Raw genomic sequence first — 18754 nt, 5'->3', positions numbered from 1 at the left:
TTGAAAAGACAGAGGAGCTGCTGTGTGCTCAAATAAGTATTAGGTGACCTGGTTAGAGGCAAATGAAGATTAAGCAAAGGATTCAGGAAGGACATGTGTTTGGGGACTTTGAAATGTGGTTTAGTAGGACAGTGAACAAAGGCAGTGTGGAGGGAAGGAGGAAGGGGAGCTGCAAGAGAATAGAAAATGGATTGGAACAGTCTGCAATTAAGAAAAATGAATCTTTTTTACCAAGGATTTCAATGGGAGAACTCTGATACCATAAGAGAGAGCTGCTAACTCTCAGCAGCTGAGAGTGTGAACTGTGAGCCTGAGGAAATCTGTATAGGAAATCTGTAATTAGATCTTCCACTTTGGTTATTAGCTAAAAGTCACCTATGGTGGGCTGGCTCCCACCCCCCAGAACATCCACATCCCTTCTCTCTCTCTCTCTTTCTGTCTGTCTGTCTTCCTGCTGCTCTTGGGAGGGGGACTATTGTAATATGCTGTACCTGGGATTGCCCTTGAAGATGGTCCAGAAGCCACAGCTAGTGCAGAATGCCACCCTGGCTTTCCACCCCCCACCCTGCAACAGACAGCCAACATTCCTTGGCCACTGAATGCATTCCTTGACCACTGTCTAGAGATTTTTCTTTGGGGTGGGAGTATCTTTCTGCAAACACTGGCATCTCCCTAAGTTTGAAGAACTGAGTTCACTGGCAAAGTATATATACACTAAGAGTTTCCCATCCCCATGCCCTAGACAATGTGCTTGCACCCTGCGTTGGCTATATCTCATTTTTAAAGCTGTGTCTTTGTCACACACTAGTCTGTGTATTAGGCTTACATCTCAATAAAACCCTTAGTGATGGTAGGAGCTAGTTCTGCTGCCTGCTGTGATGTTCTTCCCTGTTGCTCTGCATCTAATAAGAAGCCAGGCACTGCTTCAGGGAGAATAAACAAGCAAGCTGTTATGTACTGAGTTGAATAGGATCCAAAATGCAGCAGTCTGATTGGTCCTAGAACAATAGGATTCAGAATGCAGCAGTCTGATTGGTCCACAGGAGCCACCCAATCCAGCTCCAGGTGGAAGTGAATCAGCGACCTGATTGGCATACCAGAGAATCCCGGAATTAGCCAATCACGTGGGGCCCATTGTGTAAATAATGTATATAAAGCAGTCATTCTGAGGGAACTTCCATTCCTCCTCACCACTATGAGCTGAATAAAGAGCTCTGAGTATATTTCACAAGCACTGCTCATAGAGACTCAGAAGGAGGCTCTCTCCAATGGTGGTTTTAGCAGCTGCCAGAATGTTGGCTGCTGTAGCCACCCAGAGTTTTATCACCACATGGAGGCTCAGTGCACTAAACCTTTTCTCTACCCAGTATTTCTTCATTGAGGTGTCTGGCTTCCATTTCTGGTTTATCAGCCCTACTGTGGTGCAATGACTGTGGGTTTTGCTTTGCTAGGAGGGAATTCATGGCTTAGTCGAGAGTGGAAGGTATGACGCGAAGGAAGATTTCACAGTGGTTGTGCAACCGTTTTTTGAAGAAGTGAGAATGCCGGAGACTCCGGTAAAGTACAAAATTGCATGTATACATGTGTTTTGCTTTAAACTGTTAATTTACTGTCCACGTTCCCAACATTTATAGCTCATTTAAATAGGAATAAGTTGTCATGGTACATATTTCCACATGACTACGTGTCATAGGAACCTTTTGCCACATAACATTGGTCTGTGAACAGCTTGTATTCACACTAACTTGGTGAATTTGCGTGCACACACACACACTCCTGTGTGAAATGGGGAGGGGTTTGGACAAGACCAAGTTAATGGTCTCAGGATGCCTACAGAGGCACATCCTTTGTTGATGAAAGTACTGGATGTCCCAATAAAACTGTTTTGGAGGAGATGATTCATTCTGATTTCCCACTCTAGTCAGGGCAAGGGAGCCAGCTAGCTAGGTGTGAGTAAAGAACAGTGGACTGCCATTTGAGTAAAAGACTAAGAAAGGATCAGACAGAAAACAGAGACAGAAGGCCGAATTCAGAGCCATAAGATAATAGCATTTTCAGGTACCTGCTGCCTCTCTCTGCCCATTGGATGTGGAAACCTTGGCTTTCCATTGCAGTGTTTAAGCTGCTTTCTTCCAAAGGAAAAACAAACCTGGATAAGTGCTGCACCGCTAGAACTTATCTGGAAAATGGAGTGAGGGTAACAATATATTCCTGGGTATGGGCAATCATTGTTCTTGTCACACATATTGCCTCCAGTCTCAGATGCTGCGATGGAATAATAATAATAATAATAATAATAATAATAATAATAATAATAATAATACCCTGCCCATCTGGCTGGGTTTCCCCAGCCACTCTGGGTGGCTTTCAACAGAATATTAAAATACAATGATTCAGCAAATATTAAAAGCTATATAGTACAGTGGTACCTTGGGTTACAAACACTTCAGGTTACAGACTCTGCTAACCCGGAAGTAGTACCTCAGGTTAAGAACTTTGCCCCAGAATGAGAACAGAAATCCCACGGCAGTGACACGGCGGCAGCGGGAGGCCCCATTACCTAAAGCGGTACCTCAGGTTAAGAATGGTTTCAGGTTAAGAACGGACCTCCGGAACGAATTAAGTTCATAACCAGAGGTACCACTGTATATAGAGAACAGCAGTGGGATGATGCAGATATTATTCAAACTATAATCCATGTGAATGGCCACTGGGCTTCTCTAAGCTTCACACAGAATTATGTCACAGACTATGTCACTTGCATATCTTTGCCATTTGGTCCCACTGTTTATTTTCTTCATGCATCATGGGCTCTGATCACCAAAAGCTTAACCCACCACAAATGTTAGTCTTTAAGGTACTACAAGGCTCTTCATTTCCCCCACCTTCCTGTCACCTTCTGAAAGCCCCATCATAAAGTGGTTGTCTCTTTCTTTAGGAAGGGTTGCCTGATTCCTCCTATTTTGCCCCAGACTGCTTCCACTTCAGCCAGAAGGGTCATTCCCAAGGTGCTCGGGCTCTGTGGAATAACATGGTAAGAAAAATCTCTCTCATCAGACCCCTAAAATCTTCCAGTGAATGTGATTTGCACCAAAAGAACACTCCAAGAACTGCATCATCTTGGCTGAACTTCTATGGGTATGTTCGTAGCAAAAGGAAGAACAAAGAAACAGTGGGGTCACTCAGAGGAGAAGATGGTGAAATGCAAACAGGGGACACAGAAAGGGCTGAACTCCTCAATGCCTTCTTTGCCTCAGTCTTCTCCGATAAAGAAAACAATGCCCGACCTGAAGAATTTGGAGGAAATGATTCAGCAGAGGAAACACAGCCCAGAATAACTAAGGAGATAGTACAAGAATACTTGGCTAGTTTAGATGTATTCAAGTCTCCAGGGCCAGATGAACTGCATCCAAGAGTATTAAAAGAACTGGCAGATGTGATCTCAGAACCACTGGCAATCATCTTTGAGAATTCATGGAGAACAGGCGAAGTCCCGGCAGACTGGAGGAGGGCAAATGTTGTCCCTATTTTCAAAAAGCGGAAAAGAGAGGACCCAAATAATTACCGCCCAGTCAGTCTAACATCAATACCAGGGAAGATTCTGGAGCAGATCATTAAGCAAACAATCTGTGAGCACCTAGAAAGGAATGCTGTGATCACCAATAGTCAGCATGGATTTCTGAAAAATAAGTCATGTCAGACTAACCTGATCTCATTTTTTGACAGAATTACAAGCCTGGTAGATGAAGGGAACGCAGTGGATGTAGTCTACCTTGATTTCAGCAAGGCATTTGACAAGGTGCCCCATGATATTCTTGTAAAGAAGCTGGTAAAATGCGGTCTTGACTATGCTACCACTCAGTGGATTTGTAACTGGCTGACTGACCGGACCCAAAGGGTGCTCATCAATGGTTCCTCTTCATCCTGGAGAAGAGTGACTAGTGGGGTGCCACAGGGTTCTATCTTGGGCCCGGTCTTATTCAACATCTTTATCAACGACTTGGATGATGGACTCAAGGGCATCCTGATCAAATTTGCAGATGACACCAAACTGGGAGGGGTGGCTAACACCCCAGAAGACAGGATCACACTTCAAAACGACCTTGACAGATTAGAGAACTGGGCCAAAACAAACAAGATGAATTTTAACAGGGAGAAATGTAAAGTATTGCACTTGGGCAAAAAAAATGAGAGGCACAAATACAAGATGGGTGACACCTGGCTTGAGAGCAGTACATGTGAAAAGGATCTAGGAGTCTTGGTTGACCACAAACTTAACATGAGCCAACAGTGTGACGCGGCAGCTAAAAAAGCCAATGCAATTCTGGGCTGCATCAATAGGAGTATAGCATCTAGATCAAGGGAAGTTATAGTGCCACTGTATTCTGCTCTGGTCAGACCTCACCTGGAGTACTGTGTCCAGTTCTGGGCACCACAGTTCAAGAAGGACACTGACAAACTAGAACGTGTACAGAGGAGGGCAACCAAAATGGTCAAAGGCCTGGAAACAATGCCTTATGAGGATCGGCTAAGGGAGCTGGGCATGTTTAGCCTGGAGAAGAGGAGGTTAAGGGGTGATATGATAGCCATGTTCAAATATATAAAAGGATGTCACATGGAGGAGGGAGAAAGGTTGTTTTCTGCTGCTCCAGAGAAGCGGACACGGAGCAATGGATACAAACTACAAGAAAGAAGATTCCACCTAAACATTAGGAAGAACTTCCTGACAGTAAGAGCTGTTCGACAGTGGAATTTGCTGCCAAGGAGTGTGGTGGAGTCTCCTTCTTTGGAGGTCTTTAAGCAGAGGCTTGACAACCATATGTCAGGAGTGCTCTGATGGTGATTCCTGCTTGGCAGGGGGTTGGACTCGATGACCCTTGTGGTCTCTTCCAACTCTATGATTCTATGATTCTATGATTTTAAAAAAATATTTATTAAGTTTCCATTTTCTCAAATTTAAACAAATCCTTATTATACTCATTACATATTTGTCTCGTGGCTTCCATAATTCATTATTACTTCATAGCATTTATACATTTTCCCATTTACTTTTCATTTCTTCCGTTAATCACAAATTTTTAAATAAATATAAAAAGGTACAAATCCTTAGCATTGCAAGTTTTCTTACAACAACCCTACTAGTGTTGTTAGTTGTTTACAATTGTCCTTCAAATATTGTGCTGAACTTCAATGATTCTCCTGGCAGGTTAGGGCTAATTGAATTGTTCTCTGTGGTAGATGTTTTTACATCTCACATATTTTAAAAATTACTCATGGGAACTAGCTCTGTAAACTCCTGAAATGTGCTTAAGGAAGCTGATTGGATTGGGGCTAGAGCGGCGGTTCTCAAACTTTGTTCTCTGAGCCACATTTTCAGAATAATTTTTTTATCGCGCAGCACCACTTTTTTTAATTGCAAAGAAATACATTGGAAATCACAACTAGGGTTGTTCTCCATATCACTTGAGGCTCTTGCTATCATTTTGAAAGGATACCATTTGAGAACCACTGGGCTAGAATATAGGCAAAAATCTTGCAAATATGGCGTTGGTTCTACCACTTGTATTCACTCAATTACTTCTAAACCAAAAGATCAGGTTTGCTTGAGTTTTTCATAGAATCATAGAATCATAGAGTTGGAAGAGACCACAAGGGCCATCGAGTCCAACCCCCTGCCAAGCAGGAAACACCATCAGAGCACTCCTGACATATGGTTGTCAAATCTCTGCTTAAAGACCTCCAAAGAAGGAGACTCCACCACACTCCTTGGCAGCAAATTCCACTGTCGAACAGCTCTTACTGTCAGGAAGTTCTTCCTAATGTTTAGGTGGAAACTTCTTTCTTGTAGTTTTGATCCATTGCTCCGTGTCCGCTTCTCTGGAGCAGCAGAAAACAACCTTTCTCCCTCCTCTATGTGACATCCTTTTATATATTTGAACATGGCTATCATATCACCCCTTAACCTCCTCTTCTCCAGGCTAAACATGCCCAGCTCCCTTAGCCGTTCCTCATAAGGCATCGTTTCCAGGCCTTTGACCATTTTGGTTGCCCTCCTCTGGACACGTTCCAGTTTGTCAGTGTCCTTCTTGAACTGTGGTGCCCAGAACTGGACACTCCAGTACTCCAGGTGAGGTCTGACCAGAGCAGAATACAGTGGCACTATTACTTCCCTTGATCTAGATACTATACTCCTATTGATGCAGCCCAGAATTGCATTGGCTTTTTTATTTCCTCATTCTCGACTGTAGTCCAGTCACACATTCCCAAAGAGAACCAAGTTACTTCATAATAATCCAAATGAATGTGGGGAAAAGGCGCTATTCTCACCTGGCAGAGAAGCAGACACCTAGGCCTCATCTGTACTATACATTTAAATCAGCATTATACCACTTTAAACAGCCATGGCTTCCTCCAAAGAAACCCGGGAACTTTATTTTTTGTTAAGGCTGCCAAGAGTTGTTAGAAGACCCTTGTTGCCCTCATAGAGCAATAATTCTCAGGATGGTTTAACAGCCAATCAGCCTTTCTTCCTTCCTTCCTCATTTTATTTGTATGCTGCCTTTCCATAGTTAAAACCATGCTCAAGGCAGCTTACAACTTGGAGGGCGGAAATTACATACCGTAACTGCAAGGAACTCTGAAAATTGTAACTGTGTGAAGGGTAGGGGGTCTCCTCATATCTTTCAGCACCTGTGACAAACTACATTTCCGAGGATTCTTTGCGGGCGACAGTAAGCTGCAGGGGTTTAATGTGGTATAATACTGCTTGAAATAAATGGTGCAGATTGGGCCTTAGAAACAAATCTGCTCTATGACTATAAATGTGTTTTAATTTGATGGACGAGCAAACTGACCTGCAGGAGACATGGCCTGTGTGTGTGTGTGTTGACTCTTTGCCAAAGTCCTGTCTATTGCATTCTTCTCTCCCTTGTAATTTGCATCTTTTGCATCCTAAAGCGAAAGATGCAGCAGGATCAAATGGTGTTTTAGTTCAGAAGGCAATGTAACGATGAATCTGCAATTATGCATCGGCTTCTTCCTTCCCCCGAAGGTTATGCAGCTTATAGTGACTGACTCCCCCCTCCCTGCCTGTTTTATTCCTCATCCCATGCTGACTCTTCTTCTTCTTTGATACAGCTAGAACCCCTTGGGGAGAAGTCAAAACTGCAAGCGCTTGAAATGATGATAACCCTCAAATGTCCAGATCAGGTAAAGCGAATCTTCTCAGGAATATTTAACAGTGTTGCTCTTATTAACTAGCTGATGCCCAGCATGATTTGATAGGTGTGTTTTTCCTTCCTGCTCTGTCTGTTGAAGAGACAAACTAGCATCGCCGCCATCTTGTTTCTACTCTGGGGCCTATGAACTGCACAAATTCACAAAGTGGGAAGGAAGCATACCAGGCAGCTAGTTCTCTGGTGGAGCACATGCAGCAGTGGCTTAATTCACACAAACAGTAGGATGCTGTCACAAACTGATGGAGTTGGGAAGGAGACATTCTAGTTTTGATGGAGGAAGAGCATTTGCTGTTTTCTAGACAGGCCTGAACAGCAGAGGTTGGTCCATTTTTGAGGGTGCACTGCCCCACCAACCTCAGCCAATCCCCACCTTCCTGCCTTCTTATGTACATTGGTTTATTTATTTATAAAAATATTTATATGCTGCTGTATATACACAGCAGTTTACAGCAATATAAAACTTCCTCCTCCACTGTAGCAGCTTCATAGACATAGCTATCTCTGCTCTCTAGGGCAATGTCTTTATTTTGACTTGGGTTATCCCTGTTTCATAGGCCCAACCATACTTAATGACATACCGAAACAGCAACTATACCTACACCAGTGAGACCACTGCAGATTATGGAAGCCAGATGCTGTGTGAGGATAGAGCTCCATCCATCAACTTCCCTACTTCAGGTAAACTAAGATGCTTGACATCAAAGCCAGCCAAGTGAAAGTCCATCACTGTACAGTGGTACCTCAGGTTACATACGCTTCAGGTTACAGACTCCACAAACCCAGAAATAGTGCTTCAGGTTAAGAACTTTGCTTCAGGATGAGAACAGAAATCGCACAGCGGTGGCGCAGCAGCAGCGGGAGGCCCCATTAGCTAAAGTGGTGCTTAAGGTTAAGAACAGTTTCAGGTTAAGAACAGACCTCCAGAACGAATTAAGTTCTTAACCCAAGATACCACTGTACTGAGTTCAGTGGAATGGTATTCTTTAAGGCAAGGAGAAATACTTGGTTTGCACAAAAGATAGAAGCCCCATTTAAGCATTTACAACAGGAGTAGGACTCTGCTTCTACTCTGTCCCTGGTGTTACATCTCTCTTGCCATGCAGCACTCAAGTTTTGCGAGTTGAGCATATGGATCTGAAAAGGGTTTCCTTCATGCAGGCAGCTGCTCACACACAGGGGCTCCACCCAAATTTGTGGGTGTCTTGCTTGAATGGAGCCCTACAGGCAAGCAGCTGCTTGTTCAAGTGGCTACTTTTCCAGGTCTGTGCTCAACACATAGCGATGAAGCTGCAATGTCATGGCTAGGGCTAGAAGCCCAGGCCCTGCTTCTCCAGTTACAAGAGAGTGCCCTTCGTATAAATAGCGAATAGGGGTAACGTTGTGCCTTAAAAGTAAGCAGCCTGAGCCTTTGTGGGCTTATGTGGAAGTAACTTTCACTAAGTTCCATAGGACTTGCTCCCAAAGAAGTGCACCTAGGATTGCAGTCTAATTTATTTGCTTTTGAAAGCAAAATGATTAGCAAATAGCTCTGCAATTGAAGAGCCAGACTGAAATACCCCTGAACTTATGGGAAAGTAGTATCTGGGATACAGCAATGTCTGAGCATCTCACCAGACCATAGCTGTCAACGTTTCCCTTTTTTTAAGGGAAATTCCCTTATTCCGAATAGGATTCCTTGCAAGAAAAGGGAAAAGTTGACAGCTATGCACCAGACACAGGAGGGCAATTAAAGGCATAACAAATAGAGACACCTTCCAAGAAACATGGGCCCCATTTTTTAATTATGTTAATGGCCCAAATCAAGAGCTGCTTATACCAACCACTCAATATTCTCAGTGGAGGGGTTATGTAAGGTAATATGTTTGAACGTTGAATGTGTATGTCTAGAGACAGCGGATAAAACAAACATCATTAGCTGTACTGCTGGATAAGTGTTTAATGGTTATTGTATTTGTATTGGTTTAAAAACCAATAAAAAATAGTTTTTTAAAAATCCTACTTCATGCATTTGCACATCTGTTCTTATTTACAAAAGCATTTGTTGCAATGAGGGTATTTGCTGCACAGGGGTAGCCAATGTTGTACCTTCCAGATGTTTTGGACTACAGTTCCTACCATCTCTGACCACTGGCCATACTGACTAGAGCTGATGGGACTTACAGTCCACAAGAGCCCTATGGTGGTGATCCCTGAGTTAGTCTTTAAGGTGCCACAGGTCTCTTTGTCTTCCTGACCCTGCGGTGTGTTAGAACAGCTCCTCTCTTTCTGCAATTTGTTTGCATAACTTGCCGAAATATGATGATGTGATGCTTGCTCAGCTAGTTCATCAGCCTGCTTGCTCAGCTAGTTAGAAGGAATCATCCTTTCAGGTAATTTGCAGGCTGACTTGCTGTAAATAATTCGTTGCAACTTCAAGGCCTCATATACATTTCAGAACTTGGCTATACTTTTATAATGCTGCTAGTAGTAAATGAAGCTTGGCATCCCCTTAAATGCTATTAGAAGTTGCACAATTCATAGTTGACGTTTCATCCTACATGAAGCTTGGCTTGCTTTGTGTTGGAATACAGGTCTCCTGTGAGGTAAACTTCCAATCCTGTGTTTTGACCACCGGATGCAAAATAAACCCAACCCATTTTCACTCTTTCCTAGAAACCTGTGTACCTTCAGATGTTAAATGGGCATAAAATAAGAGCAGGATGAGGAGCGGGGTAACACTTCAGAGTTCTCTCCCCAATCTAAATCATGATTAAGAATTAGTGCAGTTCAGGGTTAGCCAAGATGGCACCCTTAAGATGAGAACTTCCATCATCCCTGGCCATGGGCCAAGCTGGCTGGCTCTGGTGGAAGTTGTACTGGAGGGCATCATGTTGCCTATCCTATACCGGGGTAGGATATCACTCCTGGTGCCCTGGTTACCCCACCCACAAAAGAATTAAAATCCATATGGGCTGAATACTCTGTCCCAGCACTATTTAAAATGGGTATCCCCTAAACCTCCCACCAACTTGAAAAAGTTTGGAGCACCCATATCAATATTATAACCCTTTGGTGCATCCTTAACCATTTTAGAATTATATTCCGGTGCTGTAGTATTTTTAACATTGTTCCATTTATAGAGCTGGTATCTGAGTGCCAGATACATATGGAACACCAACTCCTTGCGTTGTGTAAAGATTCAGTGCCGAACAGAATTAAACGGCCTGATCCTATCCTTTGGATCTTTTGATAATCAAAATCCTTAATGGTAGCTTAGGCATTTAGCCTTTCACTGATAGATTGGTCAGTATGTTTCTATCTTGCCCTACACGGCCATTGTTTTATTTTATACAAAACTGCTAAATTTTGTGAATCGGAGCACGTTTTATGTTCCTCAGCACTGGAGTATAAACATTCACTAATTCACATCCTATGATTAACATAATTCTCCTTCCTGTTTCAAATTTAACCACATTTCTTTCTTTCTTTCTTTTTCCTTATAGTGCATAGCTTGAAACCAGCTGACGTGCAAGTAATTGCTGCCCTGGGGGATTCCTTGACTGTAAGAAACATTGCTCCTTTTGCCATCCCCCAAAGCGAGCTGCATCACAGTTTGCTTGCTTAGACGAAGGAGGGTATTTGGCTTACATACTGGCTTGTGGCATGCAGAATACTTTAGCATGCCGAGCAGATGGAACATTTGCTACAGCCGGGGTGTGTAAGATGGCTGCATGCACCGCTCCGCACATAGATTTCCTTATTCCAAATCATCCACATAGCTAGCCAGAGTTCTTGGTGATGGTTCCAAGCAGTGCCAGATTTACATATAAGCTAAACAAGCTATAGCTTAGAGCCCCACTCACTTGGGGGCCCAAATTTTTTTCAAAGGAAAAGAAAACTGGATGTACATTTCCAAAATATAAGATAAAAAACAAATAAAATAAAACCGACATACAGCAACAGTGTTTTGTGTTGTGTGGGCTCCTATGATGTAAGTAATGGGCCCCACCTGCTAGCCTGCTCCCTAAAATATCACTGGTTTGCTCATTTCTATATATAGGGTACCATATACCATTTCTATATATAGGGTACCATATAACATATATAGGGTACCATATATATAGGGTACTATATAACATTTCTATATATAGGGTACCGTATTCAACACAAAAAACAGCGGCAATTTGTTGTTGACAAAGGACAGCTGGACATATAAAGGGCCCCATTATCTGCAGTAGCTTAGGGCCTCATCAAACCTAAATCCGGCCCTGGTTCCAAAGCTCTAGAACTCCTTGCCAGTTGAGGTCCAGCTTCAAATACCTTTTTCTGGCAGACCAATCAAGGGCAGCAGTTGCAGCCCAGTGCGGAAACCCCTCACACCCCAGAGGGCAAAATGACTTCACCATGGTGACCAGCCATTGGAACGCCTCCTTGGCCAGCCGCCATCGCAAAGTTTGAAATTGCCCTATCAGGGGCAAGCTGAGGGGTGGAGCCAGGGTGGGGATGAAGGCTGACTGCGTCCAGTTGGCCCCACCTTCAATGACCTTTCACCGTCCGGTCAATAAAGTTTTCTTTAAATAGACCATTCCCCTATGTTGTAAATGTGTTGAAATAAGTTTTAGCTGGTGTTTTTATTGAAGTTTTTCCTACCTGATATTTTCTGGGGGTTCTTTGATATCATTGCTGTTTTATTGTATTTTATTATGTGTTTTATAATATTCTGATTATCATTAGGCAGGACAAAAAAATAACTAAAAATAGCCAAAACTCTTCCCCCATATGCCACATTATGTAAAGTGCCAAATTATCATCTAATCCAGCCAGTCATTTGCGCACATACACAAACTCCATTTCACATTCTCTGTATTATCCTGTACAGAGTGAATATGGGACAGGGTGTTGTAAAAGTTCATTGGCCTGATTGGGTGCCACTTCTCGATTAATTGCCCCATTTATTGTCCAGTTATCTTGAGTCATGCTGATAATGTTTCTAAACCCGGCTTCACGCAGCCATAAATCCTGTTGATGGAACACAGTGTACATAGCAACTGTTTTAGAGCTTTCAAAATGCCGTGGAGGCTCTGACAAAAAGGGTCAGCTGCCCTTGTTCTAGGAGCCGGAAGCCTTAAAAGTACACTTTTCATTATGAACAACAACAAAACAAAATACGTGAGTTGCCAACTTCATCTATCTCTTTGGTCTCTCTGAGGCAGGCTGGCAATGGCATTGGAGCAAAACCAAATGACCTGATGGATATGAATACGCAGTATTGGGGGCTGGCTTGGAGGTAGGTAACTAGCCTTGTGATTTTGCTCCACAAATAGCCACAACTGACTTGCATTTGTGGATATTTCCTCCCACATACAGTAGGCGGCTTTAGGGCATCGTGTCTGGTTTCGCCACACTGGGCACTGAGCCCAGGGGGCACTGCAGGGTGTCACATCTATGATGTAGTGAATTGAGCAGAACAGAAGGCGAGAGGTGGGGTGGGTGTTGAATTGGGGCCTCACACAGAGTGCCACTGAAACTTGAAAGACTGAAGTCTGCCTCCCACCTAAATAAAAAGGGTAAAGGTAAAGGTACCCCTGCCCGTACGGGCCAGTCTTGCCAGACTCTAGGGTTGTGCGCTCATCTCACTCTATAGGCCGGGAGCCAGCGCTGTCCGCAGACACTTCTGGGTCACGTGGCCAGCGTGACAAGCTGCATCTGGCGAGCCAGCACAGCACACGGAACGCCGTTTACCTTCCCGCTAGTAAGCGGTCCCTATTTATCTACTTGCACCCGGGTGTGCTTTCGAACTGCTAGGTTGGCAGGCGCTGGGACCAAACGACGGGAGCGCACCCCGCCACGGGGATTCGAACCGCCGACCTTTCGATCGGCAAGTCCTAGGCGCTGAGGTTTTACCCACAGCGCCACCCGTGTCCACGTAGGAAGTAAATAAAAGGAAACGTCACAATTATTCTGATAGGGAGACTAGCTTGTGAATGTTGAATTTTGAAAATCTTCAGCGACAAGTTTAGTCAAGATATTTTGGCCCCAAAGCAGAAAATCCCACAGGCACCTCTCCACATTATCTCCCTTGCAAAGCATGAAATGTACTTTTTGGTGTTTGTCATTGTTCCTCTTATTGGCTAAAACTTGACTAAGAGGCTCTTTCTTTCTTTCTTTCTTTCTTTCTTTCGTTCTTTCTCCGTCTGACTCTTACTGCAGCATTGGAGGAGATGCTTCATTAAGGAATGTAACAACTTTGCCCAGTAAGTAAAAGTCAAGGGGTTGGATCCAGATTTACAAATCAATCCTAAGAACAGGAAGCTGGTGGAATTTATGGTGGCTTAAATTAAACATGCACAAATTACCCCTATTTCAAACTCCTTTCAGGAGTGGGACTACTGCGGCTGACCTGGCCTAAGCCTGGCAAAGGGAAAGCAAGCCTTTAAAATGCAGTTTACTTACATCTCCCTTTTTGCTGGCATAAGTTCCACCAGGTTGCCAGGTCACATGACTAAGCTGAATGGAGTTAGGCTCCAGCCTAAATCCATTCTGCCTGGTGCCATCCTGCCACTCCCCCAGGGCTTGACATCCTCCACCATTTCCCCTACTTTGTCATCCTATTGTCTTCTCCAGCCACCCAGCCAAGGTCTTCTCAGGTTCCTGACTCCGCATCAATTATTTCACCTATATACTTCCAAGCTACTCGCTCATTTACTAGAATAATACATGTCCTGCTTTCTGCTTATGGGAGCAGTGCTCAAAGTGGTAACAACATTAAAACAACAATAAAACGACAACCAGTAAACAATTTGAACAACAAGAAAACAAGAGGTTTTTTAAACCACCAAAGTTATTATTTTCTTTCTTTCAGATATCCTCCGTGAGTTCAATGCTAACCTCACGGGATATTCGACTGGCACAGGAGACCTAAGAAAGCCAACTGCCTTTCTCAACCAAGCAGTTCCGAGAGCACCAGCTGAGTAGGTCTATCCACAGAATAGTGTCATGTGGAAATTGTTCAGCTCACAGCGGTGGTGTGGCGCATGCCCATCGCGTCATCCCCATGCAGTCCCTGCAGCATCACAAAGTGGCACTGGACTAGCAGGGCTTGCTTGTTGTGCCTGCCAAGGGCTGCGGGCGGGCAGCAGCAGCACAGCACCACAGGGCTGGCAGAGCAGCAAGGAGCAGAATGCATCCCCCAAAATGCGCCTGGGGCCACTGCCCCTCTGCCCCCCCCCCAGGTCACATCCATACCCCATGTTTAACTCACCTATATCACTTTGACAGCCATGGCTTCCTCTGAAGAATCCTGGGTACTATAGTTTGCTAAGGGAACTGTAAAGGTAAAAAAGTAAAGGACCTCTGGACGGTTAAGTCCAGTCAAAGGCGACTATCTCATCTCGCTTTCAGGCCGATGGAGCCGGTGTTTGTCCACAGACAGCTTTCTGGGTCATGTGGCCAGCATGACTAAACTGATTCTGGCACAATGGAACACCGTGATGGGAGCCAGAGCACACGGAAACACTGTTTACCTTCCCGCCACAGTGGTAGCTATTTATCTACTTGCACTGGCGTGCTTTCGAACTGTTACTCCATGAGGACTCTCAAGGGAAACCATGTCTGTTAAAGTGGTACCAATTAAAGTGGCTTTAAATACGTAGCATGGATGTGACCCCAGGCTAACTAGGCCTTGATAGAAAGGAGGTGAGTCCTAAGTATTACCCAGCTTCTTTGTCTTGCAGTCATTCTGTGAAAACATGAAGGAAGTTGCTTTCATAGATATTTATCCATATGGTTCATATTTAGTACAGTGAGAGAAGGCAGGTGCTCCCCTTTCCCATGGTCTCATTTATTGTATTTATGTGCTCAGATACTATGGTGATGTCCCTGAACTCTCAAAGACACACATATCAGAAGTCATTTCTACCACATAGTATTTACAGCCTTATCTGGCAGAGATAAAGTAAACTTGATATGGTTCCATACAGCAACAAAAGGAAGAAAGGAATTACCTTACCTAATCCGACTATTCCTCTCTGCTGATATGAAACCATTTTTTATTTTCATTTTCATTGTCGAAGAATGTAAATCAAAACCAAGAACCCAAAGTAGCATTTGGAATGTCACACAATCCTAATCATGGGAAAGAAATGAAATGTGTTTCAGCTCATTCCAAGCCCTGGAGCTTCCTTAAAAGCCTAACGTTTCCATTAGTCTTCTGGGTTGTTGTTTTTTGTAGACTGCTTTTTCATGCACTTGTTTCAGTCAGGGACTATAGAGCAAAACTAGGAGCTGAAAAAAAGTAACTCAAAGAAGGAGCAGTTTTCGCTTGGAGGCCCCCATTCCTGGTTTCGATTAAGGTTTTGAAAGGAAATTTCAAATGTTCTTTCTGCTTTTGTGTGTTTTCACTAAGTACCCCAGCGGAAGTGAGAATCTCTGCTTATGGGGACCAAAAGGGTGGAAACACAGCACAAAAAAAGAGGGCAAAGAAAGAGGACACCTTTGCATAAACTGTCCAGATGCTGTCCACATGCTAACTTTTGAGGAGCACCTTCAAGGCTCCTGCTCTCCCTTCTTGTGGTCCAGGACTGCCAGAGGACTAATTTAGGATAGGGGCTCCCTTGCTGTTAGAAATGAGTCATCAGGCACTTTCACAGATGACTCATTTTTCCTTGGTCCTGTTTTCCCAGTCCAGTTGTAAACAAAGACAGTATAGTCTTAAAGTGCCCCCCTGGGTCTCGGGAAATCCAAATTCCATTTTAGCCAATGATTTACCAGGTTAGAGTGGGCAAGTCATTTCCCTTTCTGGGACTGCAGTTCTCTCTTGGTAAAATGGGAATAGCCACTTCTTACTGTCTTACTGTACATACCTGTTTTTAAGGATGAGTCTACAGATATATTCAGGCATCCAATATATGCCCCGTGTCATTTTACCTTGTCCCCTCTTTCCTAGGAAATTACCAGACCAAGTAAAGCACCTTGTGAAATTAATGAAAAATGACTCGGTAGGTTGACAACATTCAAGAAACTTGCTTACTTGTTACATTATATGAAGGGTCGCCGATAATTGCTTCATGTCGGTTGGCAACCATGCATTATATACCTGTGTGAATAAGCCAGCAATGGTAACACGTGCATTCTTTTTTCTTTGCTTAGAGAATCAATTTTGACACAGACTGGAAGGTCATAACTGTATTCATTGGAGTCCATGATCTGTGCAACTATTGCAAAGACATGGTGAGTTATGGGGATGTTCTCAAAGCTCTGAGATGTTGGATGAAAGCCAGAATGGTGGTTTGCAGGGAATCAGTAAAGGCTTTGCTTTGTGATGGTAAAAGATGAAAACTCATGGCTTGGAGACCCTAATGCAGCCTAGATGGCTTGGGTGGAGGCTCTAGCTATTATTAGCACCAGAGCAAAGGTAGTTGTGCTGTCTAAAGGATCATTCTGGGTTTAAAAAATGGCTTTATGTGGAAGCTGGAAGGAGATTGACTCTCTTACCTGCTCTGGCCACAGTTTGCAGGGTTTTCTAAAGACACAAGTTGATAAACTCCACACTTCCGTGTGGTTCATTTTGGCTGCTTAATATTACAAAAGGCCTAGACTAGCCACACATAAAAAAATTCTGAACAGCCTTAGCAGCCCACAACCTGAGTGTCAGAACTATTAGACCAAGGAAATTCAAATTTTTGGGAGTCCCCATAGCTTTTTTGAAGTTGAAGATGTAGCTTCAGGTATCAAATCAACTCTTAGGATGCTGGTTTTGGTTAAAGATGATTATGTAAAAAGAGTGGTCTGCCTCGCTTCCCCAACCACAAGATGTTCCAAATGTGACCTTCCTGTAGGGTTTGTTTCTTTGAGATGAAAAAAAGCATTGGAGACTTAATGGTGCATTTGCTATACAAACAGATCATGTTGGAAATTTGTAGACCACTGAACATCCATTTCATTCTCTACTTTCTGACTCCTTCGCTGTCTTAAGAATATTCAGTATGTTATTTCTATCCCTCTCCCAAGAGCTGAAGGATGTGACGTATCACAGGCAGGGAAACATCTAGTCATCAGGGGTCCAAGATTGTGCAAAAACAGTATAATTATTGTCCTGTCCACAATGATAGAGACAGCCATATTCAGAGCATCTTGTATTTTGTGTTTTTTATCTTGTATTTTTATGTTGTGAACCACCCTGAGATCTATGAATGAAGAGTGATATACACATTTAATTAATTAATTAATTAATTTTTGGGGAAAGGTTTTATTTGTTCATTGTAACTCTTAATTGGGATGCACAAATTCACTAGCATCATTATTTTTTTTTAGCTACATCATGAATTCCATGTTATGTTTCCTAGTAAGGAGTGACTTGCATGATTAATCTCATGCCTTTATGAGCTTTGCAAAGGTCACTTTTACCTTTTTTAGGACTAGTAACTCTCTCTTTCTGCCTCCTACTTGTATCAGGATCACTATTCAGCTGTAAACTTTTCAAGCCGTGTTCAAAAAGCACTTGACCTTCTTCATGCAGAGGTAGGTGGCTGCTGCCTGGAGAGCATCTTTCCATTTTATTTTAGGATGTTGCTGCATAATTGCACAGTGGTTGTTTTTTAGGAGATTTTCAGAGCCATCGCTTGAAATGGTCTGAGGCTGACTACAATTTCATACTACCCACCCAACCTCAAGTGAGGTCACATTCATACAATTTCTCAGTACTAAAGTGGTATTCTTTGGTTGGTGGGGAAATGCAATTCTCCCCTTCCTATACATGGACTCAAATAATGCACATACAAATCTACTATTGCTATGTAGGATTCAGTTAAATAGAGGTCATGGGATCCCTTCAAATAGCACATAGAATATGTCTAGTAATATGTGGCAAAGTCCTCCCTCTTCTCCCTGCCTAATCCGTGTTATCCCATTTTTTCTATATGAACCTAGCAGCAGGGGCAGAGCAAGGTGGGTGCGGCAGGTGCGGTCCGCCCCGGGTGTCACCTCCGAGAGGCCAAAATTCTTGCAGGCAAAAAATAATAATTTGGGGGGTGGTGACAAGAAATTTTCTGCGCCGGGTACCACCTGACCTTGCTATGCCACTGCCTACCAGGACCCTGAGATAATCTTCTGAGGCCCTTCATTTGCCTCCTCTTCGAGAGGTCCGGAGGGTGGCAACACAAGAACGGGCCTTCTCTGCAGTGGCTCCCCCTCTGTGGAATGCTCTCCCCAGGGAAGTTCACCTGGCGCCTTCATTATACACCCTTAGGTGTCAGGCAATTACATTCCCTTTTAACCAGGCTTTTGGTTGATCTGCTTTACATCCTATGCCCTTTTAACATGTGCTCTTTTGGGGGGGTGCTATTGGGTTGTTGTTTTTATTTTTATTATGTATTCTGTGATTTTATATATGGATTTTATTCTGTGAACTGACCTGAGACCCCCGGGTATAGGGGGGGGGTATATAAATTCAAATACCAATAATAATAATAATAATAATAATAATAATAATAATAATAATAATAAGGTCCTAGGTCTTCACATGATTTAGTTAGAAAATG

The 18754-nt window shown here is 43.3% G+C and overlaps 1 protein-coding gene across 4 annotated transcripts in view; it reads left to right on the top strand.

Moving 5' to 3' along the window:
* PLB1 (phospholipase B1) overlaps nt 1-18754 on the top strand; it is a 114721-nt gene that overhangs the window by 58977 nt on the left and 36990 nt on the right. For all 4 annotated transcript variants that reach the window (XM_083434394.1, XM_083434396.1, XM_083434393.1 and 1 more), the window contains 11 exons: nt 1452-1556; nt 2939-3034; nt 7138-7209; nt 7793-7916; nt 10721-10779; nt 12431-12504; nt 13428-13471; nt 14080-14188; nt 16162-16213; nt 16365-16445; nt 17670-17735. In XM_083434394.1, coding sequence (XP_083290520.1) covers nt 1452-1556; nt 2939-3034; nt 7138-7209; nt 7793-7916; nt 10721-10779; nt 12431-12504; nt 13428-13471; nt 14080-14188; nt 16162-16213; nt 16365-16445; nt 17670-17735 — 882 coding nt within the window. The remainder of the gene's footprint in view (nt 1-1451; nt 1557-2938; nt 3035-7137; nt 7210-7792; nt 7917-10720; nt 10780-12430; nt 12505-13427; nt 13472-14079; nt 14189-16161; nt 16214-16364; nt 16446-17669; nt 17736-18754) is intronic.

The sequence above is a fragment of the Podarcis tiliguerta genome (assembly GCF_965153285.1).
Source record: "Podarcis tiliguerta genome assembly, chromosome: 3".
NCBI classification, from domain to species: Eukaryota; Metazoa; Chordata; class Lepidosauria; order Squamata; family Lacertidae; genus Podarcis; species Podarcis tiliguerta.
Note: the sequence above shows the minus strand (reverse complement) of the source record. Positions and strands in the feature narration are given on the sequence as shown.